Genomic DNA, 23,831 nt, shown 5'->3' on the forward strand with positions numbered 1-23,831 from the left:
ATTGTTGCACAGGAGGATCTTCATTCTGTATGTTGGTTTCTTCCACTAGCTGGTCAGTTTGTTCCTGTGTTGGAGCAGTTTCTGCAGCTTGTTCATCATTACTTGCTAATATTTCTAGATGTTGCATTTCTACATCTATGAAAGGTTTATTACGGATGATGAAGCGTCTTTGATCCATTAATCTTTGTTCAGTTACATCACTTTCCGGGTGTTTTTCCTTCCTAAAGTTGCATCATTGTTTTTTGAAATCCCCTGGCTGTTGGTTCTGCCTGGTAGTAATATTTGATTATTTCTCTCTTTTCTTCAGTTGTGCAGGTTTCGTGCTTTGGTTCAAGTTGCTTTGCAGTTACATGCCCTGGTTCCTTGGCAGTAACAACATAGAAACATAGAAGATTGATGGGAAAAAAAGACCTCGTGGTCCATCAAGTCTGCCCTTATACTATTTCCTGTATCTTATCTTAGGATGGATATATGTTTATCCCAGGCATGCTTAAATTTAGTTACTGTGGATTTACCAACCACGTCTGCTGGAAGTTTGTTCCAAGCATCTACTACTCTTTCAGTCAAATAAGATTTTCTCATGTTGCCTTTGATCTTGCCCCCAACTAACCTCAGATTGGGCCCCCTCGTTCTTGTGCTTACTTTCCTATTAAAAGCACTTCCGTCCTGGACCTTATTTAACCCTTTGACATATTTAAACGTTTCAATCATGTCCCCCCTTTCCCTTCTGTCCTCCAGACTATACAGATTGAGTTCATGAAGTCTTTCCTGATAAGTTTTATGCTTAAGACCTTCCACCATTTTTGTAGCCCGTCTTTGGACCCATACAACTGAGCCATGTAGTTATTATTATTATTATTTATTAGATTTGTATGTCGCCCCTCTCCGTAGACTCGGGGTGGCTCACAACAACAATAAAACAATTCATGACAAATCTAATAATTTAAAAACATTAAAACCCCATTATTAAAGCAGACATACACACAGACACACCATACATAAATTGTATAGGCCCGGGGGAGATGTCTCAATTCCCCCATACCTGACGGCAGAGGTGGGTTTTAAGGAGTTTACGAAAGGCAAGGAGGGTGGGGGCAGCCCTACCCACTCCGATGATGTCACTGACCCATACATACATAAATGCATTCATACATACATACATACACAGTGATGGGCTGCCAGCCACTCACGGTGTGCTCTGTGCATGTGTGTGTCTTTGTGTTTGTGCGTGCGCTTGCACGAGATTTGGCTGATGCACATGCGCAGCAACTGAAACCTTGCAAGAGCATCCTCCTGCGAGGGACATTTGGGCAAAAATTGGCCAAATCTCACTCGCACGAGGATGCTCATGTGAGATTTCAGTTGCTGCGCATGCGCATCAGCCAAATTTCGCCAAGTGCATGCATGGGCATGTGTGCCAGGTGTACGCATGCGTGGAGTGCACCATGAGCACCAACAACTGGCAGCCCATGATTGTATGTATGCATGTATGTATGTATGCACTGAATGGCCGCACTTACTTTCCCTATCAGATCTGTCCCAGAGGTCAGCATGTGCGCACATGCGGGGTTGTGGGTGCACACCCACTCCATGCAAGAATTTGTGCAAGCATTTTTCTTTGCACCCCATGCAAAAAATCAGTGAAAATCGCCAAAATCTCACACAAGGACGCTTGCACACGTGGGATTTCAATGATTTTCAGTTATTTCTTTGCTTCTGCGCATGAGCAGAAGCAAAGAAAGCACAAAAACCGCTGAAGCCTCATGTGTGTGTGAGCATCCTCGCATTATATTTCAGTGATTTTTGCTGAATTCTTTGCTTGCACAAATGCGCGGAAGCAAATTCTTGCATGGGGTTGCGCAGGGGGGCATATGCCTGCAGTGGGGGCATGCAGATGTGCAGATGTGCATACACAGGGGTGGGTGCTGCCCGGATGGAGGGAACACAGTGGGGTAGGGAAAATGGAGCTCCACCCCAAAGCCCCCAATTTGCACTGGAAGAAAATGAAAGAAAATGCATAAACCACACCCACAATGTGGTAGTAAAAATTTAGGTAGCCTTTCACCGCACATACATCACTGTTTCTGCTACCAGATTGGCAATCTCAGGCATACTGGGGGCAGCCCAATACTGTATATATGTATGCATGGGTCAGTGACACCATCAGAGTGGGTAGGGCTTATTTATATGGTTGTAGGGAAGACTTAAAGGCCAAATAGGGATGGATGAAATGGTCCAGATAGCAATAGCATTTATACTTATATGCCGCTTTACAGCCCTCTCTAAGCGGTTTACAGAGAGTCAGCATATTGCCTCCTAACAATCTGGGTCCTCATTTTACCCACCTCAGAAGGATGGAAGGCTGAATCAACCTTGTTTGTTTGTTTGTTTGTTTGTTTGTTTGTTTGTTTGTTTGTTTATTCATTCATTCATTCATTTATTCCAATACATAATACACATTGTTGGGGGTTAGGGGTTGACACTAGTGAGTCAGGTAATGAGTTCCATGCTTCGACAATTCGGTTGCTGAAGTCATATTTTTTACAGTCAAGTTTGGAGTAGTTAATATTAAGTTTGAATCTGTTGCGTGCTCTTGTGCTGTTGCGATTGAAGCTGAAGTAGTCATTGACAGGTAGAACGTTGCAGCATATGATCTTGTGGGCAATACTTAGGTGTCGTAGTTCTAAGCTTTCAAGACCAAGGAAGCCTATTGAGATTCAATCTGCCAAATTGCTGGTAGCCAGTTATCAGCAGAAGTAGCTATTGCAGTACTGCACTCTAACCACTGTGCCACCAATGTTCTGTCATGCTTTACTGCCTGCATTTTAACACTCCCTTCAAAAAACTGAAATTGCAGTAGTGCAAGGATTTGCTGTCTTATTTTGGGATGCGCAAATGGGGCAGGCAGCGGAAGGCTGGTGATCACCCTGACGTACAATAAGGGGCAGGACTGAGATATTAAACCAGAAAGAGCTTCTGCAGATCATAAATAGCACCCAGAATCACTGGGAACCATTGAAGGCATTGAAGTAGAATAATGGGGAAATAGTTTTACAGTGAGCGGACATAAACACAGTGTTCGCCTGCAAAGGAAATTTAAACAGTGCAATTGCTGACACTATTAGTAGAAGAACTGACAATTTGGGAACCTCAGACTGAATTAAGATTTTAAAATCGGAGACAAAACAGTTTTCCCGAGACTGGAAATGCAGCTCCAGAATTGAACAATATCTGAATCATCTCCATCTTTCCTGCCATTAGATTCAAGACTGCCAAAAGGAATATCCTCCTTCCAGCCTGAGAAAAAGGAACACAGTTAGGCAATCATTCCAGATGAATCATCTCCTTCAGTGCCTGGCAGCACAAACCACAGTCCAAACTTTACTCTGTTTGAAAACTGCAAGTACAATTGTTGCAATCCAGTAGTAGACATTTGCTGGGAAGTCTTACTTAGGAGAAGACAGGCGGGAGGCTGCATGGTTAGTATGGAGAGCCCTTTCAACCACAGACATCACATCAAAACAATTGATGCCTTCTGTGTGACATCTGTCTTCCATTTTGCTGCTAAGCAATCGTGTGAGTGGTGAGTGGAGAGAAAAAGAAAAAGAACATTTGAAATTCCACTATGGTTGAACATTTAAAAGAAGCCCATTTTTTGGAGACTGCCTGGACAACTCCCTGCAGATTTATTGACCAGGTTGTTGCCATTGCTTCCTTCCTAGAGTTGAGAGAAAGTGACCTATTCCCTCCAAAGAAGGTTTTTTCCAGTCCTAAGCCTTTGCAGAATTGTTTTAATTCCTACTCCCTCCAAAGATTATTTTTTTCAGCCCTAACCAGTGTTCTGCCCGCGTGTTTCAACCGCCCATAATTACAGGGTAATTAGTCCAGGAAGACACACACCACACGATAAAAGAAAAAGCCAAAGGTTTTTATAAACAGAAAAACAGAAACAGCTCCCTTTTTAAATGTCAAAGGGATTTTCTGGTACACACAAAGCACAGGTTAAATGCAATCCAATTGCTCACCCAATAACTGGGAAATTGAGTCCAATTCTAAAGTCCAGAAAGTCCACACACAATCTTGAACAGCACAAAAACCACGATCTTGACGAAACAATGAATCAGATAAACTGCCATGAGGCTAAAACACCAGGCTGCACTTTTATCTGTAGCACTAATTATAGCAGCCCCACCCAACCACAGGTGGCCTCATTTTCTCTTGTAATAATCCTTCAGTTGTTGTCTCCTATGCATCACTCTACGCATGCGTGGATGTGTCATTAATTCTTGTTCAGAATCCAGGGATGATACAGATGACTGATCTCCTCCTGGACTGTCTGCCAAACTCCCCTCTTCCCTGTCACTCACGCTTCCTTGGTCAGAGGAGACTTCGTCGGCAGATTCTACTGGGAGCAAAACATCCACCTGCACATTCCTTGGGGCAGGAGCTGGGCCAGAGCTAACCACAACAACCAGGGGATAAAATAATATGCTGAAGCTGACCAGACTAAGGACACTAGCCAGGTGAAAACCTGGTAGGTAGATTTCCCCCCCCCCAGTTTTCCTACCCAAAAACTAAGATGCATCTTATACTCTGGTGTGTCTTATACTCCTAAAATTACGGTAACTTACATATAAATATAACTACATATATTTATAATGCAGGGGTGGGCAGCAGGCAGGATGGGGTGGAATGCAGTTCCACTGGTGGAAATGAAGCTGTGTGCCCAGCTCCAGGTGATTATCCCTCCCCTCCCATCCTCTTCTTCCTCCTCGGAAAGCGGCAGAACAGTAATGGTAGAAGTTGCGGGGGGCCCATTTCCTCCCCCATCTTTTCTCAACAGCTGATCGGCACCTATTCGCCTAGCTACCCAGCCTGGGGTGGGAGGGCCAGGAAGGAGAGCGCAGGAAACACAAAGCAAATTATCACCCCAGCGAGCGACACTGGTGAGGCTGTCAGTCAAAGACTTAATAGTTCACTTGAACCTTGATGATCGTTCAAGTCACTCCCACATGGTCACATGGCCAGCAAGCCACTCCTACCCCGCCACTCCTACTCACATGACCATCAAGCCACACCCACAAAATAAGCCACACCCACAGTGGGGCAGTAAAATTTTTGGCTGTCCATTACTTGTATATGAAATATAACTAAACATAAAGAAAAATAGCTGAATATGTATTTCTCTTGATGGCTATGATCATTTTCTTTTTATGGTAGCAAATTTTGGCAAGGCTTTTTGGCCCACCAAAAGCCTTACCAAAATTTGCTACCATAGAAAGAAAATTTCTACGGAAAGAAAAGAAAACCTGAAGGGTTTGAGGAGCTGCTTGCAGCGCAATTTATGCTGTTATGTTAAGCCATTATGGTTTAATCAATGTTTATTGGATAGATCACAATAACTGGTGTCACACATGCAAAGCCATTAAGCAATGTCAACAGTAAACTAAACCACAATATCACACTTGTATAAATCTGGCAGCTGACTAGATCTAGCGTACCCAAAAGATTTTAATGGCTAAGTATAGATGTTAAGCAGCCATGGGTTGCTCCCGGTTCTAATAACCGGTTATTAGAACTGGTAGGCCTGGTGGGGGGAGGCTCCGCCTATCCACCTGGGATGGTTTTGCACATGTGCAGAAGCGTTGTACATGTATGTGAGCGCGCACGCAAACCTGTGGTAAAATATTTTACAACCCACCGCCAATGTTAAAACTAATCCCTCCCTCAGATAGTAAGATAAAGAAATCTTTACAAAGGAAGCTTGGCTTGGTTGAGCCTCATGGACAATTTTCAGACTGGAAAAAGCACAGAGCTAAATCTCAAGCAATTTGACCTCTCTGTTTATTATCTAATTTCATAAAGGCCTTGAGGCAGATAATGCAGACTGTGGTTTTGATGTCGGCCTTGGTGTTCATCGGAGCACTTTCATCAGTTCCCATGGGAATGGTTTGGGTGGAAGACCACTTATCCCAGCTAATTATTTAATGAACATCTCGAGGGTGCCCCATCGAAGAGCTTTTCCTCTGACAAGATTTAACCTTTACCGGCTCTGCTAACAGAGGGAAGATACAATAACACTGCAGCACAAAGCTAATCGGTTAGGACAGGTGTTGGCTCTGGAGCCCGCCTGTGACACTTTCTTTCTTTCTTTTTTTAAATTTTTTTTTATTGAAACAAATACAAAAACATACAAATGAAAACATATGAAAATTAAAACATTAAAAAACAATGTCTTTCTTCTCACTTGGAACTGAACCCAGAAGGATATTACTTTCAACAAAAGGGAAGGGAAGGAAGGAAGGATTTTAGAAAGACATTTGTAGTGTTAGTCTGGAATAAAAGTCTTGAAAATTCAGAGTTACACTGAGTTAATTAAGACAAAACCTCTTTGAAGTGTCTGCTTGATTCCTTCCTACATCCGGGCTCTGTTGCCTCGTCTCATCCACACTGCTCTCCTTCCCCATTTCCTTCCCTGTTCCTCACAGACTCATACAGTTTAGCCATAGTTCTACTTGAAACCAACAAAAAGTTTGCAAGAAAACAAGGAAACTCAGAGAGAGAACCAAGGATTCATTGCAACCCTGAGCTATAAATATTCTCCTTCGTTAGTACTTCTACTTGCCAAAAAAAAATAAAAAATGAAGTTGTTACAAAACATAGTTGTGGGTTTCTGTGGTCTAAAGAACAGCAGAAAGAGCCAGTGTAGTGTAGTGGTTTCAAGGCACCAGTCTAGAAACTGAGAGATCATGAGTTCTAGTCCCGCTTTGGGCATGAAGTCGGCAGGTTGACCTTAGGCCAGTCCTTCACTTTCAGCCCTAGGAAAGAAGGAAGGGCAAGCTACTTTGGAAAAAAAATCTTGCCAAGGAAACTGAGGGACTTATCCAGGCTGTCACCAGGATTCAAGACTGACTTAAAAGTATACCCCTCTGTCAAAATAAAATAAAGAAATCCATACTTCTGAGCAAGAACCTCTTGTTCTCTGGGCAGAATTGCAGCCAGCCCCTCCATCAGTAACAGGGCATTATAACCGACCTGTTTTACAGGGTTGTTGTTAAAGACTTTGACAGTCAACGAAGTGTGTTAAGCTTTCAAAATTTTATACAAAATACAGAAGATTCCTACAACACCAGAATTAATTTCCTCTTGCAATGTCTTTGGGCCTACTTTGCATTGTTTAAGGGGGAGGATTTTGATGTTGAAATGGGCAAAGGAAGGAAAACTCAAGAGGAGGAAGGAAGGGATGGAGGGAAGAAGGAAGGAAGGAAGGAAGGAAGGAAGGAAGGAAGGAAGGAAGGAAGGAAGGAACTGTGGATAGGTCACAACAGAGGTGTGCATTCTCCCTGATAAAGTTTCTTATTATGTCCCCTATGATTTAAATTTCAGATAGATGTATTTCTCTGCCATCCTCATGCTAATACAGAGAGGTATCCCACCACACTGCCAGGTTTGAAAGGGATCCTGCAGAAGATGCCCCAGAAGCCAGTCTCATCTCTGTACCCATCAAGCATTCCATGTCCTTGTTCCTCTTCTCCACTCTTCCAGCACACTTTTCTTTCCTATGATATAACATATAAAAATCTTTGAATTTAGTTGTACTTTAAAATCTTAATTTCTCCAGAGGGGTTCACATAGTAGAAAGGAGATAGAGAGATAGAAAAAATAATAATACTGGATTAATACACCACACCTATCAATTGACAAATAAAGTCCCAAAGATAAGCACTATTCTATTTTTCTCGCTGTTCAAAATAGTTTAACACACAAAACCAAACAGGATAAATGAATACACATGCATAAGATATACTTCACATACACGTTTTATTGATAGCTGGCATAAATACAAAATTCAACAGGATGGTTGACAAATATTGTCTTCTATACAAAATGCAAACATATGTATACAGAGCGAAAGAACTATAAGTGAATACGAATTAATTATAAATACATTGGGAATTTTTTTTTTCTTCAAAGTAACCCATTAAGATCTATCAGCAATCAAGTTCTGATTATTACTGACCCAGCTGCTAGTCTGTTTTTTGCTCTCTCCCGTGGGTGGAGTGAAACCTTACCTTTTTAATGTGCTTCCAGCAAAAAGATTGAGCGTGTGGTTTTTGCTATTACAGGGCTTATTCTGAAGGCTGTTTCAGTTGCTAGAATTTCAAATGTGCTTGCTGATTTCCAGCCAATTTTAGAAAATGGATTGGGTTTATGTTTATTGTAATGCATTTCAAAGAGTTCACTAAAAGCGGAAGTTTAATATAGCAAATATAGCAAATAAAGGCAGCCCAGGGAGGATTCTTGCCACTGCACAATTGAAACTCAAGTGCTTCTAGCTTTATTTACATTTAGAACAGGATAGAAGTTTAAGTTTAAGTTTAATCAGATTTGTATGCCGCCCCTCTCTGCAGACTCGGGGCGGCTCACAGCAATAACAATACAATGTAAAACAAATCTAATATTTAAGTTAATTTAAAAAACACCACAAATTAAAACCAATCATACACACCAGCGTACCATGCATACATTTTATAAGCCTAGGGGGAGGGAACATGTCAATTCCCCCATGCCTGACGACAGAGGTGGGTTTTAAGGAGCTTACGAAAGGCTAGGAGGGTGGGGGCAACTCTGATATCTGGGGGGAGTTGGTTCCAAAGGGTTGGGGCTACCACAGAGAAGGCTCTTCCCCTAAACAACGACATTGTTTAGTTGATGGGACCCGGAGAAGGCCAACTCTGTGGGACCTAACTGGTCGCTGGGATTTGTGCAGCAGAAGGCGGTCCCGGAGATATTCTGGTCCAGTGCCATGAAGGGCTTTATAGGTCATAACCAACACTTTGAATTGTGACCGGAAACTGATCGGCAACCAATGCAGACTGCGGAGTGTTGGTGTGACATGGGCATATTTAGGAAAGCCCATGATTGCTCTCGCAGCTGCATTCTGCACGATCTGAAATAAGAGCAGTTGTTCAAAATATAGGATTCTATAAGTTTGGATATGACAGGTTTATTTTTTGTATGCCGCCCACTCCCAAAGGACTCCGGGCAGCTCACAATAAAATAAAATAATTAAAATCACATTAATGCAATCGTACCATGTCCTGTATACCATATCTTATTGGGGTCAGAACTAAAGGTGTCAATTGCTCACTTATTAATAGATCTATAGAGAAAATACCATATCATATCTTATTGGGGTCGGAACTAAACATGTTGATTGCTCAATTTTTATTAATAGATTTATAAATAACTGAAAAGGAAATATAATTTATAAGATCTATAGCTAAATGAAAATGTAACATTAAGACAATTTACCACAGAAGTACCTAGGGGTTTTATATATATATTTGTAAATGTTGTTTGTTTTGTTTGATGTTCATTTGTATTTTGTACGTCTTTTTTAATGTTTATATGTACTTAATAAAACTATTTTTTTTTTTAAAAAAAGAGACATTTGGAATACTGTGTTCAGTTCTGGAGACCTCACCTACAAAAAGATATTGACAAAATTGAACGGGTCCAAAGACAGGCTACAAGAATAGTGGAAGGTCTTAAGCATAAAATGTATCAGGAAAGATTTCATGAACTCAATCTGTATAGTCTGGAGGACAGAAGGGAAAGGGGGGACATGATCGAAACATTTAAATATTGTAAAGGGTTAAATAAGGTTCAGGAGGGAAGTGTTTTTAATAGGAAAGTGAACACAAGAACAAGGGGACACAATCTGAAGTTAGTTGGGGGAAAGATCAAAAGCAACATGAGAAAGTATTATTTTACTGAAAGAGTAGTAGATCCTTGGAATAAACTTCCAGCAGACGTGGTAGATAAATCCACAGTAACTGAATTTAAACATGCCTGGGATAAACATATATCCATCCTAAGATAAAATACAGGAAATAGTATAAGGGCAGACTAGATGGACCATGAGGTCTTTTTCTGCTGTCAGTCTTCTATGTTTCTAAGCCACAAACTGGACCACTACTCTAATTTAGGGGTGGAAAATATGCTTTCATCTTTTCGTAGCAGATTGTTGAAATCTACAACGCCATTCCCACCTTTCGAGGTGAAAACCCCCTGAAAACCGCAGTGCTGCAATTGGTAACACACACACACACACACACACACACACTCAAGGTCGCTTTTCCCCGTTGGAGCCTAAAAGATTTTGCAAAACCTAGGCAACGTGTAATTAAGGAATTTTGCAGCGATCCTGGATTCAAGACGCAGGAAGGAGAACTTGCCGCAACTATTCCGTCTATCAAACGATTGATGGACGGGAGCAGTCGACAGGTGCAACAGGCGTCACTCCCCCAATGGTCGTTGTTGCATATTTCTTAGCGCCTGGGTTGAAGTGTGGGTTTCGCGGAATCCAAAAAAATGGACCGCGGCTAAATTAATCAGGTGAAACTCGTGTCGAGGATGCCCGTTGCGGGGAATCGAACCCCCGATACGGATGAAGGGGGAAAGCATCCCGTTAAAAATAAGCCCATAGGCGCAGCGTCAAGAAAAGGATTGGAGGCGCGCTGAGCCAAAAGGCGGGGCCCAATGGGAGCCAAGCGCGCGCGAGCCCGAGGGTGGGACCTCACCGTGGTGTGGAATGTTTGGGGCGCGGCGCTTCCGGGTTGGCTCCTGACATTTCTATCCAATCCGGACGCGCCGCGGTCCGCACAACGCCAGTAGTCAACGCGGAGGCATGCGCTATGTGAAAGAGCTCCAGCCGCAGCTCCCGAGGAGCGCATGGGCAGTGCTGTCCTCGCCGTTTGCTTCTACGAGCGCATGCGCGGTGTGATCGGGCGGTGTCGGTTCCGGGTAAAGCGGGGATAGGAGCGGCTGCAGGAGCTCCTTGATTAGATCAGTTATGGCTGCAGCGGCGGCGACAGCAGCCCCGGGCGGGGCGGGAGCCGTGCCAGTGTCCGGAGTGCCAAGATTGGCAGTCGAGACCGTGAAAGGTCAGGCATTTGACGTGGGACCACGTTATACGGACCTGCAGTACATCGGCGAGGGGGCATACGGCATGGTCTGGTAAGTGAGCGCGAGCCCTGCAGATTGGCCCTCAACGGGAACCATACTTGGGTAAAATGTCCCAAGAGTTATCTTGCGTGTCTCTTCCTGCAAACTGGCTTCGCACGGCCACCGTACCTGCCGTTAAAAGCTTCCGCCATGTTGTTTCTTCGTTACCTACAAGTCCTACAAGGCTGCACGTTATTTTACTTGATCCGGAGCTTGCTTCCCCTCCGCCCTCCCCGAATTCCTATAAGGGGTCCTTGCCCCGCCGGGTCTTTTCTTTCCACATTGGGCTCCTGTGGCGAGTTCGGATCCATCCCGTTGCAAGGGGCGCGATGGAGCGGCTGTCTGTCAAATCTGGCTTCTACAACCCAAAACAGTCGCCTCAGCCAGCCCTGCCAAGTCATTGTTGTATTCCGAGCGCCTCCCCGAAAGCAGACTTCGCAGGCTGTTATCTTCCTCTGCCAATATTTGCAGATTTCCTGTGAAAGGCTTAGAAGATGGGAGTTACTTTATTCCCAGTATACTTAACTGGTAAAACTACTTTTTTTGTATTTGTCGGTATTGAGACACAAAAAACAAAAAGCCGTTAAAGGTTAAAAACTTTCCTTTTCTCTATGGGAGAAGCAGGTTTAGTAAAACAGCCTGATGATGAGCTTTATTTACTTCCATAAATCACAGGACATTTCTCTGAAGTGTTGGCAAGCCTGTATCTCTCCAATAAATCTTCATGCACAGCAGCCCCCATCCAGGTGTCAGCCTCAGCCTGCTTAGATCACTATCTCTTCAGGGCAGATATATCTTCACCAACTGTGCTAAGTGTTAATTGATCAAATTATAATACTGGCTTCTTTGCTCTGCTCAGCCTTTGGTTTACATTAAGGCTAAGGGTGTCTTAAACAGGACTGTCTTGAGTGCTGTAAACAAGATGTTTATTGAGAATTCTTTTATTCCAAACAGCCAGTCATTTAACATCAGTAACTTGGGTCTTGTATCAGACCTCCCATATTCTGTAATTTTCCATTTTTTATTGCTCGTAATCCGATCTGTGTAGATTGGGAACTAATATAATTGGTATTAATGAGTGCAACACATGCATGTCCCCAAGTGTTTCTGTGGTAGACCATATATTGGATGTTGGAATTGTATTTGCATGATACACTTATCAAGCAAGCCCGTTTTCTAGATTTGCAAAACCTATCTGCTGCTGAGATCTCAGAGGTTTCACTTCTGTTCGGTAGCCTTGGCAACAGCCAGCTCTTTCTCAGATTATAATAGTTGTTGTCCCACATTGGTATAATGTGTTATTAGTGTTTTCTCATTCCTTCCTTTGCTCTTCTGTTGAAGTCCAAAATTAAAATAAACATTCAAGCTTTCTGGTGGTTCATCTTGTGCAAAGAATGTTTCTTCTTGTGAATTTTTACAGTAATCCTCTTCCATTGGAGAGTGACATTACTTACCAGTTTAGATAGTAAAGGATTGTAGAGTCACTTATCTGAGATAGGCAGTTGTAGAAATGAAGTGAAAATAAATAAAAATATACTGAGGATTCCAGTATGCATTTGCATTTGTTTCCTTACAGTTCAGCATATGATCACGTCAACAAGATCCGAGCTGCAATTAAAAAGATCAGTCCTTTTGAGCACCAGACATACTGCCAACGCACACTGCGAGAGATCAAGATACTCCTGCGCTTCAAACATGAAAATGTCATTGGCATTAATGACATTCTTCGTGCACCTACCATAGATCAGATGCGTGATGTGTATCCTTGAAGACCAGTCTTGTGTCTTTTCATGTGGAAGGAGATCTGCTTGGAGAAAAGTGTATGCATAGAGAAAATGTTCTATAATCTATTCAGTCTTATTCTGGTCCATTTTTAATGAAATGCACTGCTTAGAAGCTTTAGCTCATTCTTAATATAATAGGGTATGATTATGCCAGAAACTGGGCTGGCTTCCATTTGTCTTCTGGCATGGCTCCAGGTGTTGCTTTCTTAATAATTGGACATGAAACAGTTGTCCCTTCTTTTATCTCCTCTAAAATTAAGAACGCTTCTTCAGTCACATCCCTTTGCTTTTTTTTATGCAGCAGCTGGAAAAGTGATGATGATCTACTTTATACAGGAGATTAATTGAACCTGGTGTGAATCTGGCTTCAGTGATGCTTCTTTCTGGCTTTGGGCTATTAAAAGCAAGCACAATTTATTTGACCACTTCTGGAGATGCTGTCTTCTATATTCTCTGCAGGAAGTTACTTTCCTTGACATCTTCCCTTCCTTCCCCTTTCCTGGTGGAGAGGGGTATTGTTTGTCTTTTTTCAGATATATAGTTCAGGATTTGATGGAGACGGATCTTTATAAGCTTCTGAAGACCCAGCAACTCAGCAATGACCATATCTGCTACTTTCTCTATCAGATTCTTCGAGGGCTGAAATACATTCACTCTGCCAATGTGCTTCACCGGGATTTGAAGCCAAGCAATCTTCTCATCAACACCACATGTGACCTGAAGGTGGCATTCTAAATCTTTTGCTAGGCCTTCTGCGCCTGGCCACAATCTCTTCTCGCTTCCTTCTTCAGGGCAATTATTCTCCATTTATTTGGGGTTGCCACTCCATGGTTCTCTCTCTTCTTACAGATCTGTGATTTTGGCTTAGCCCGAATTGCTGATCCAGACCACGATCACACAGGATTCTTAACAGAGTATGTTGCCACTCGCTGGTATCGAGCTCCTGAAATCATGCTTAATTCCAAGGTAAATTAATTAGAATGAATAGAACGTGTTAGCCAGAACACCCAAAAAACATTTATTATATCTCCAGTTTAGTTGAGTATGGTTTCCCAACTTAAAAAAAAGAAAAGGTAATGCCTTGCACCTGCCATAAAAACAACATGATTAAATTGTAACATGATTCTGAAGCTCAGATCAGCCTGGAAATGAATATTTATAAAGTTTCAATGCGCAGCAGAACCACAGCATCACAATCCTTATATTATCTTTCACTTGCTTGTACAAATTACCATAGCAGTTGCAGCATACTTAACCCACACGTTGGCCTAACTGAAGGATGCTAGTATAAGGAAGACCGTTGCATAGGCTAGGCTGCAGAAGCTTAAGTTTTCCTGAAAATATTTCCTTTTCTGGTTCCACAACTTAAGATGCCTCCCTTACATTAAACTGAAAAGTTTATATGCTAGAAAGGAAACACATCCATGTCAATAAAAGAATGATTACATAAATCCTTAGCTTCTATTTCTGTATTTTCTCCCCCTTCTCAGGGTTACACTAAGTCCATTGATATATGGTCAGTGGGCTGCATCTTGGCCGAGATGCTGTCAAATCGACCTATCTTTCCTGGCAAGCACTACCTGGACCAGCTGAACCACATCTTGGGTAAGAGGGAAGGTGACAGAATAAAGGCTTTGACAGGGTGGCCTTGTAGAAGACTTATTCTGAGCAGCTTCTTGAATCAGTGACTGATTCTGTCTTTTTCTTGCTCATAAGGCCTCCCCATTATAAGTTTAATGCCCATTTCTCCTCTAGGGATTGCAGTTACATAGATGTGCAATGGCTCTCTCTCCACCCATCTATACAGGTATTTTGGGCTCCCCATCGCAGGATGACCTGAACTGCATCATCAACACAAAGGCTCGTAATTATCTCCAGTCATTGCCTCAAAAGCCCAAAGTTCCCTGGGCTAAACTGTTCCCAAAAGCTGATTCCAAAGGTAAGGGAGAAGGAAGGCTGAAAAAGCATGGCTTTGTCCTTTGCCTGGCATGTTTGTCTCTTTATTGATAAATAAAGAATTCTTCAGTCTTTTGTAGCTTGGTAGGCACTATTACTGTTCCATCAAAATCAATATTTTGACATCAGAGAGTTTTTTTAATTGCACACTTTAGAAATAGACAAGCCTATCTGTACGTGTTTTATTTTATTTAAAAATTAAACTTCTGTACCCTCAACTATTCTGTAAAACTTTCACCAAGTCATCCATCCACTAGTAGGGCCCAGTTTGGGTGAAGACCATTTCTATATTTCATCATTTAAAAACTGGCTATACTTTTTAAAGTGGTTGGAGATCTTTATGCAAAAACCGAATAGTGTGCCAAAAACCACACACATGGTACATGGCCCCACATTTCCGTCTCCTTTCATTTAGGCTAGAGGTGGGAATTACGGCCTAAATGGCTGGCTCAGGAATTCTGGGAGTTGAATTCCACAAGTCATAAAAGGGCCGTAGTTCCCCACCCCTGATTTTGTTAGATTGTTAGGGTTCCAATAAGGGATAGCAGGAAAAGAGAATTCTTCTGTCATTTAAATAGTCTGTGCATTCTCTGTAAGGGGAGGCTACTTTCCTTTCTCTCTCTTCAGTTGTACCTCACAATTTGAAAATGTGTATTTAGGTTAGCCTTCCTTGAGACAATAACAACAAAATGTGTATGTTACAGATCATTCCCAGCTTTCAGTGGAAGGTAACATGCTGAAGAGGAGAGAAAGACAGATATACAAACAATCTCTTATACTAATTCTAAATGCTTTTAAAAGTTATCTTGTGTGACATTGATGTGCAGTTTTTCAAATACAGCTGATTCCCAGAGCAGCTTAATCTGTAACAGAAGCAGGCAATTTTTTGTGGCTGAATGATGTAGGATATATGGTGATAGTGAAGTAATGTTACTGGGAGAGGGTCAAAGGTTTTGTTCCTTTTTTGAGACAAAATGTTGCATTAGGTTTCAGAGATCAATGGTTTTGCTGTGGCGATAGAAGGGAACTCTAGACTAGGAGTGCCCAGATGTGTACAACCGTACTTATATTATTACACGATAAATAGTAATATTATACAATAGACAATATGTTTTATTTATTTATTTATTTAAACTTACATGCTGTCCATCTTGCCTAAATGTGACTCAAGGCAGCATAGAATCATAACATATTAAAATATTAAGACACTAAATATTAACATTACAATTGATTTAAAATTAATAAGATGGGAAGGAAGGGAGCAAGATGCACACTGGGAGGAAATGGTGCCTTACTTCATTAACCATCTACAGAATGAGACACACTTATGTCTGCGCGCTCACACACACACACACACACCTTCTCCCAAGTTAGGTAATGTAAAGCTTCAATAGTGTGTATAGAAACTTATTTTCATGTGATCTATCCAATTTCTATTGTCCAATTTTGTATTCTCTAAAATCATCTTTTTCCCATCAAACATCAGTTTTCAAGGCCTCTTTATCTTTTATTGTCTGTCCTGGCCATCATTTGTTAATCTAGCTTTTATGTATATATCTTTCCCAGGGAAGAATGAGGCCGCACCATTAAGTGCAAAATGGTAAATATTGGTGTAAAGATCCTGCTAGATTTATTTATTTCCTAAATAAGGCTTAAGATAAATAGACTTAAGGATCTGAATAGACTATGAATAACCAGGAAAGTTGTATTAAAGATATTGTTCATATGAATTCAAGCTGCTATAGTAATAAAAAACTTTAAATTATTAAAAAAATTAAGAAAGTATTAGCATTTGCATGTAAGAATATTGCTATCTAAGCTTACACTGTCTTTTAGATTGTCTCATTTCAAAAATTGAATTGGCAGCTGGAGAAGAAAACAAAATTGGTTAAGGGTGGGTGCTCTAATATATGGATAAATTGGCAACAAAGATTTTGAATAAAGAAATGGAAGGTTTTTTTCATATAAAATTATATGAGATTTCTAGCAACATATCAAGAGATGAGAAGTATTTGGTCAGTAACATCAATCATACCAAAAACGTAATTTATAGAAACTAATACAGTGGAACCCCGACATAAGAGCTGCTCTACTTAAGAGCAACTCGAGATAAGAGCTGGGAGGGGAGAGATATTTTTGTTCTACTTACAAGCCCAAATTCGAGATACAAGCGCCAAGGAGCTGTCTCCTGAAGCCAAACGCTAACTTCCGCGTTTGGCTTCAGGAGACAGCTGCGAAGCGGCGCGCGTGTTTTAAAAGGTTGCAGCCGGCCTGGGGGGCTCGGGGGGGGGCTTGCAGCTTTCTTTCTTGTTCTTTTTCTTTCTCTCTTTTACCTTCCCTTCTATTTCTTCTTTTCTTTCTCCTTCCCACCTTCTTCCCTCCCTCCCTCCCTTCACTCATTCCTCTCTTACTCTCCCCTTTCATAAGTTTCCTTGCTTCCTTCCTCTATTCCTGTCCCTTCCCCCTTTCTTTCTTTCTTTCTTTCTTTTTTGCTCTTTTTCTTTCTCTCTTTTACCTTCCCTTCCTCTATTTCTTCTTTTCTTTCTCCTTCCCACCTTCTTCCCTCCCTCCCTCCCTTCACTCATTCCTCTCTTACTCTCCCCTTTCATAAGTTTCCTTGCTTCCTTCCTCTGTTCCTGTCCCTTCCCTCTTTCCTTCCTTCCTTCCCACCCTCCGTCCATTCATTCACCCATTCCTCTCTTGATCGCTTAAAGCCGGTCCCTGGTGCAAAAAGGGTTGGGGACCTCTGTCCTACAGGATTGGGTGGCAGAGAAGTTGAACATATGTAAATTTAAAAGTTTAAGAAAGTTTACAAGTTAAGTGAAAGAAACTTCATTATTCATTTATATGTACATGTACATTTCTTCATTAAAAACATGTCTTTCTGCATAATTTAGACTAACTTTGTGAGTTTTTTGAGGGCTGGAACCAATTAAAATTATTTACATTAATTCCTATGGGGAAAAGTCGTTCGAGATAAGAGCTGCTCGACTTAAGAGCCCAGGTCCGGAACGAATTAAACTCGTATCTCGAGGTACCACTGTAACTATGTTTTTTTCATAGGGGTAGCCATTGTTTAAGTCAGCATTTTTCAGCCTTGGCATCTTTAAGATACCGGGACTTTAACTCCCAGCATGTTGGCTGAGGAATCCACAAATTGCTAAGGTTGGAGACCCCTGCTTTAGGGAGGATGCTGGCCCAGATCTCTGGTCTGAATCAGCAAGGGGTTTTTAATGGGGAAAATGAGCTTCCGACTCAGTCTTCGGATTTCATCTGCTTGCTTAGACAAATTACCAGAAATCGGACAGATGTTTCCTGCATTGCTCTCTGCTACCACTAGGGGATGCATCACAACCATTCCTTTAATAAACAAAATGGAATATTCTTGTTGTCACTTGTGGTCCAGCAACTGATCCTGCATCGTTTCATTCATAAATATATGTATATTATTCCTTTCAGCTCTGGACCTGTTGGATAAAATGTTGACCTTTAACCCCAATAAGCGTATCACAGTGGAGGAGTCTTTGGCACACCCTTACCTGGAGCAGTACTATGACCCTTCAGATGAGGTGCGGGTTCTTTTCTTCAAAGATGGCGGGTAGTGGTGGGATCTTTTAAAAGGATGACCAGAGGAGGGCTCATTGACATCATGGCCTTAATGTGGGTTGGAAGCAGAATTTCTACATTCTGTTTTTCTCTCTCTATTTCTGTCTGTTTACTTCACACTAGCCAGTTGCTGAGGAACCGTTCAGGTTTGACATGGAGCTGGATGACTTGCCCAAAGAGAAGCTGAAAGAACTGATATTTGAAGAAACTGCACGATTCCAGCCTGCCTATCAAGGGCCCTGAGATCTGTTCAGGCCAGTGCAGGTATAGCTGCTCATCTTCCAGGGTAGCTAGTTTAGCCTCAGAGAAACCTTTCAACCCAGGGATGTAGCCTATGAATCCGGTCCCCTAATCATGACATTACTTGTAAATCTGAAGAGGGGATTTCTTAAGCAAGGCACCATTCTCAGAGCCCTCTGCCTTGGAAGAATCAATTTAGCATAGAATAGAACAACAGAGATGGAAGGGGCCTTGGAGGCCTTCAAACCCCTGCTCAGGCAGGAAACCCTATACCATTTCAAACAAAAGGGTTGTCCAATCCCTTCTTTAAAACCTCCAGTGTTGGAGCATTCACAATTTCTGGAGGCAACTGTTCCATTGACTAATTGTTCTGTCAGGAAATTTCTTCTTAGTTCTAGGTTGTTTCTCCTTGATTAGTTTCCATCCACTGCCAATTTCTCTATTGAAACAAGTGGATTAAACAGCAGTCTTGTGCAATGTTCCCTCTAATTTTTTTTCCGGTGTGGGCGGAAAAGTATAGTTTTTCTTATTTTGAATGTTCCGAGTGGGCTGGCAGGGAGATGGGGAGTGCGCGCACTCGCGCGCCCGACATTGAAAATCACCTTTGCCGGCCTCTGCTGTGAGAATGCCTGCCCTGTCTCTCCTGCAGCCCCCTCGCTGAGAGCCCGGAACGAAAGCACTCTCAGCGAAGGGACTGCGAGAGCGGCGGGGCAGGCTTTCCCGCTGCGGGAGGAGCTGCGCCTTAAGGTGGGAAGCGGAGCAGGAAAAAGAGGTGGATCGGGGGGGCGGGCAGGAGACAGCAGCGAGAAGCCAGGGGCACAAGGGGGCTGGAGGCGCGGGCGGTGGGGTGTTTTGGGGTGTCCGCACGCAGTCGCGCGCAGCTTAGAGGGAACAATGGTCCTGTGTAAAAAGATCAGCAGATCCTCTGGTTATCCCCATGATTTATTTATTAAATGTATGTGCTGTCCATCTTTCCATCTGGTGACTCTTAAGTGGCTTACAATAAATAAAAACAATATAAAACATAACAAATATAATTGAATATTAATATTAAAATAGGATGGCTAAGGAAGAGAGCAAAATGCAAACAGGGTGGAGGTAGGATCTTCTGTATGTCCATTATCCACCTTCAGTCTGGAATGCTTCAATCAGGACCCACGGCCAATCCGTAGGGCCAGGTTTTAAGGCTATTCTAGAAGGCTAAAAAGGTGGGGACTGATTTCACCTCAAAAAAGTTTGATATTCTATGGGGTGTAACATCACAGCTCTTCTCCTGGATTGCTCATGTTTTGTAGCAAGAGAGATGAGCTGTTTATGACAAGTCTGTGTTTTATAATATACTAGTATTCAGAGACTTAAGTGTGGCTACATCTTAATGTACACAGTAGAGCTGTGGTCAAGACCTCCCAGTTACTAGCTGGTCAATTTTCATAGGATCCCTTCTTCTTTCAGGTTGCTGCTTCACCAGGAGATGATTTGGGATTGTACCCAGCTCCCCTTTTGGAATGTTGAGGGGAGCACAGGATTCAGGGGTACCAACTCCAGGGTGCCCCTGTAGACTTGCTGTACAACTGCGCTTTGCTACGTGGCTGTGAACCCTGGTAACCCATCTCTGGACCCCCGTAATGTGATGTTTTGGGGTGAGACCCTGGTGCCCAGGTTGGGGAAGGGAGGGGACTGCTCCCTCCCTATCGGAGGAAAAAGAAAACAGTCTCCCCTCCCTTTATCCCTTTTCAAAGCAACGAAAGGGGTGTCGTCTCCTTTTTTGGCATTTTACTGTCTTTGTTAATGAGTTAATGAACTAATCCTATTTGAGCAGGGCCATTTTCTGATCCCTTGGGCATTATTAGCAAGGGCAACTGAAATCAGATTCTGGTTCCTGGACATACACTTTGTATCTTTCTTCTGTAATCTTCTAAACCTCACTACATTTTGAAAACTGGGAGCAGAACCTTAAACTTTCTGACTGCCCAGCTTTTCTGCAGCACTCCTTAATAAGAATCCGGGAGCCTTGATTTCTTCCTGCACAAATAGAAGGCATGTCTGTGCTGGTGTTTATCAACTGATTTATGCCACTTTTGAAGCACCTGAGATGCACATCCAACCTTGGTGGTCATTTTAAGGAACTTCTGAAATGCAGTGCAAGGAAAGATCTTGTGATGATGGAAAAAAGTGTCTGGTTTGAAAGCGACAGATACCTTCCCCTCCTACTTCTAACCATTATGTAAGAAACCGTGCAGATGAAAAGGAAGCCCTTACATTTCTTCTGCTTCCTCAGCCCAGAGACTATAAGATTTTTGGTTGTCTGCCTTCCTTCTCTGCCCTTGCATTTAAAAAATTGGGTGAGTGTGTGTGTATGTGTAAACTGCTGCATATCTTGAGAAATCAGTTGGCCTCTGCAATGGCACAGCACTTTGTCTTCTTGCTGCTACGAACTAACATGGCTGCCCTCCATTCCTTTCTCAATATTTTTAAATGCCTATTTTTAACTCCCGCTCTTCATCAGACAAGGAGTGGAGCTTACAGTATGAATTGAAAAGGGGTGGGGAGAGAGTAGGCAGCATATAAGTCCAATCAATCAATAAAATCACCGACCACAGTTCTGTTTTCTAAAGGGAGAGTCCTGCTGCCCTAAAACCACCAGACTGTGCCAGATAGAAAGGGTTTTTTTGTTGTTTTTGGAGAAATATAGGGGATTGTTTGGGTGTCTACTGTCATGAGTGGAAATGAACCTCTCCCCTCCTTGAAAGTCAGCCATTTCTAGGAAAACTGTCGAGTTTACGGAGAGTGGCGGCATACAAATCTAATAAATAAATAAATGAATAAAACTGGTGCTGAGGTGGCTTCTCCCTTCTACTTGTGCCATTTTTCAGTACCAGTTGTTTTTCCTGAAACTTCTAGTTCTCAAAGAAAAGAAATGCTCTAAGCAGAACAGTGGAATTTGGGATTATTATTTTTGTTTCCCTTAATCTTCCATTTGAATGAAGGAGAAGCTTCTGTGTTCAGACAGCATTGCCTGCTTGTCCCAGTTGTGATGATATGCAGTGAGCTTTCTTCCTAGGGTGTGTTGCCATTTGAAGGAATTTGCATTAAAGGGAATTAATGCTTCTCCATCCTTCCCTGCTTTGGATTGTATAAAGACCCTGAAATAAATCATTCCTTTATTCCTTCAGCAGCTGTTACGTCTTAATTTGGGGGTTGGGGGGAGTGGATCGTTCAATTGGAGCCCTTTTAAGTTACAAGGTCAGTGACCTGAGACGGTGTCATATTTCATATGACCACAATTGAGCCCAAAATTTCCATTACCAGCCAAGATGTCTCTTCCCCATTTTACCACTTTTCTTGCCACAGTTGTTAAATGAAGCACCACAGTTGTTACTTTAGCAACAGGTCTATTAAGTGAATTTGAATTCCTCATTGACCTTGATGGTTAAAAGATCGCAAAAGAGCAGCGGTGAGCTACGAGCCGGAACGCTAAATTGCGCTCACTGCCGCGGCTCGTAAGTTCTTGTGGGACCAGTGTGATTTTGTTGCTGCACCTGTGGAGGTAGCAAAATCGCGCATGGAGCCGCCGGTGCACCTGTGTTTCAGCATGCGCGGAAGCAAAAAACTCACCGAAACACGGGCACACCTGTGGCTCTACAGGTGCAGCAGCAAAATCGCGCTGGCCCCACAAGAACTTAGGAGCCACGGTGGTGAGTGTAATTTAGCGTTCCGGCTCATAGCCCACCACTGCAAGAGAGGATCACATGTCTCCAGGACACTGCAAGCATCATAAATAAAGCATCCAAATTTTGATCACGTGACCATGGGGACACTGCAACTGTCAGAAGAGTGAAAAATGGACGTACGTTCCCAACACACACACACCCCTCCCAGTGCTGTGTAACTTTGAATGGTTACTAAGCAAAAAGTTGTACATCGAGGACTAGTAAACTCCAGAAGAATGTAGCCAATTTATATTTTTCAAATCAACTTTGCATTTTCCTCAGAGACAAAGTGGCAACATAATGCTTTTATCTGGGATGTTAATATGGTAAGGACCCTCAAACTTGGCAAATTTAAGCCTTGTGGACTTCAACTCCCAGAATTCTCCAGCCAGCTATGCTAATTGGAGAATTCTGGGATTTGAAGTCCACAAGTCTTAAAGTTGCCAAGTTTGAAGACCTGTAATATGGTCTCTTACACCATACCTAACCAGGATGTCACCAAAGTAACAGAACAAGCATCACAGTATAAGTGCCGTCCTTTGCATCACAGAGTGGTTTCCCCTTCTGCAAATACTCTAGTTATTTCAGAGCCAACTTGAATGAGGTTTCCAGATAAAATACAAAGCATTTTACCATAAGCACATTAAATAGATACTTGGAGTTCGGCTATAAGTAAGAATTAAGAACTGGTTTGTCAGCTCAATGTGGTTCATAGAATAATTAGAGCAATTCCTTAGGAAATGTATAGCGTCTTTGGTGATTAACTGGGATTATTATTATCACTGTTAAGAGGAAGGAAGCTGTTTGTGATGTAAGGGTTTCAAGACAGGATATACTGGCAAAAATTGAGTCAACAATGAAGACCTTGTCTCCACTGTTTCTCAACTTGGATTCTGCAGAAGGTTGATAAACTTGCATTCCATATGAGACAGAGAAAACCTGTATAAATTAAATGCTTCTTGCAATACAAAAGCCACAATTGATGTTAGGTTATAAAATTAAAACCAAATCCATCCAGGGAACGACTAGATAGGAGCCAAAAAGGTACGAAAAACTCAGATTTATGTATTTTTAGCCTAAATATGGTCACCGTACCCTACCATCACTGATAAAGTACTTTTATTCCATATATTATCTTTACTTCAAGTATTATTCCAAGTATTATACTCGCTACCTTGGTGAGAAGTGATGTTGGTGAAGTGATCTTTACTATTTGGCCATCATAACCTCCTTAATCAAATTAAAGATGATTGAATTCCAAGCCACAAAAAAATAATACATTACCAAATTGTTGCATGCTGCCATGTTGTACAACTGTCTCTGTATGGCTCCTCCAACCTTATTAGCAAAATAAGAGACTTTTTTTGTGATAGCTTTATGTTCTACTGCCGAGACTTAAAAGTTTTAGAAAAATTATTTATTTATTTAATCAAATTTATAATTCACCCCTCTTCTGACGGATTCAGGGCAGCATGCAGCAGTAAAATAACTTTAAAAATTAAAAATATCCTAAAATACATATTAC

The 23,831-nt window shown here is 42.0% G+C and overlaps 1 protein-coding gene across 1 annotated transcript; it reads left to right on the forward strand.

Annotated features, from left to right (window-relative positions):
• The first annotated feature begins 10,665 nt into the window (after positions 1-10,665).
• On the forward strand, positions 10,666-21,768 carry LOC139154469 (mitogen-activated protein kinase 1-like). The gene is made up of 9 exons (XM_070729102.1): positions 10,666-11,022; positions 12,587-12,769; positions 13,328-13,517; positions 13,644-13,760; positions 14,285-14,399; positions 14,602-14,733; positions 18,210-18,319; positions 18,480-18,620; positions 20,049-21,768. The coding sequence occupies exons 1-8, from the start codon at positions 10,859-10,861 to the stop codon at positions 18,597-18,599; spliced, it is 1,131 nt and encodes a 376-aa protein (XP_070585203.1). The 5' UTR covers positions 10,666-10,858; the 3' UTR covers positions 18,600-18,620; positions 20,049-21,768.
• The last annotated feature ends 2,063 nt before the right edge of the window (positions 21,769-23,831 follow it).

The sequence above is a fragment of the Erythrolamprus reginae genome, chromosome Z (assembly GCF_031021105.1).
Source record: "Erythrolamprus reginae isolate rEryReg1 chromosome Z, rEryReg1.hap1, whole genome shotgun sequence".
NCBI classification, from domain to species: domain Eukaryota; kingdom Metazoa; phylum Chordata; class Lepidosauria; order Squamata; family Dipsadidae; genus Erythrolamprus; species Erythrolamprus reginae.

What these genes read in the sequence shown, in the direction of transcription:
- LOC139154469 (XM_070729102.1), top strand. Translation starts at nt 10,859, where the DNA reads ATGGCTGCAGCGGCGGCGACAGCAGCCCCGGGCGGGGCGGGAGCCGTG. An exon ending in ATAGATCAGATGCGTGATGT is followed by an intron (nt 12,770 to 13,327) that starts GTATCCTTGAAG and finishes GTCTTTTTTCAG; the next exon opens with ATATATAGTTCAGGATTTGA. An exon ending in CCCAAAAGCTGATTCCAAAG is followed by an intron (nt 14,734 to 18,209) that starts GTAAGGGAGAAG and finishes TATTCCTTTCAG; the next exon opens with CTCTGGACCTGTTGGATAAA.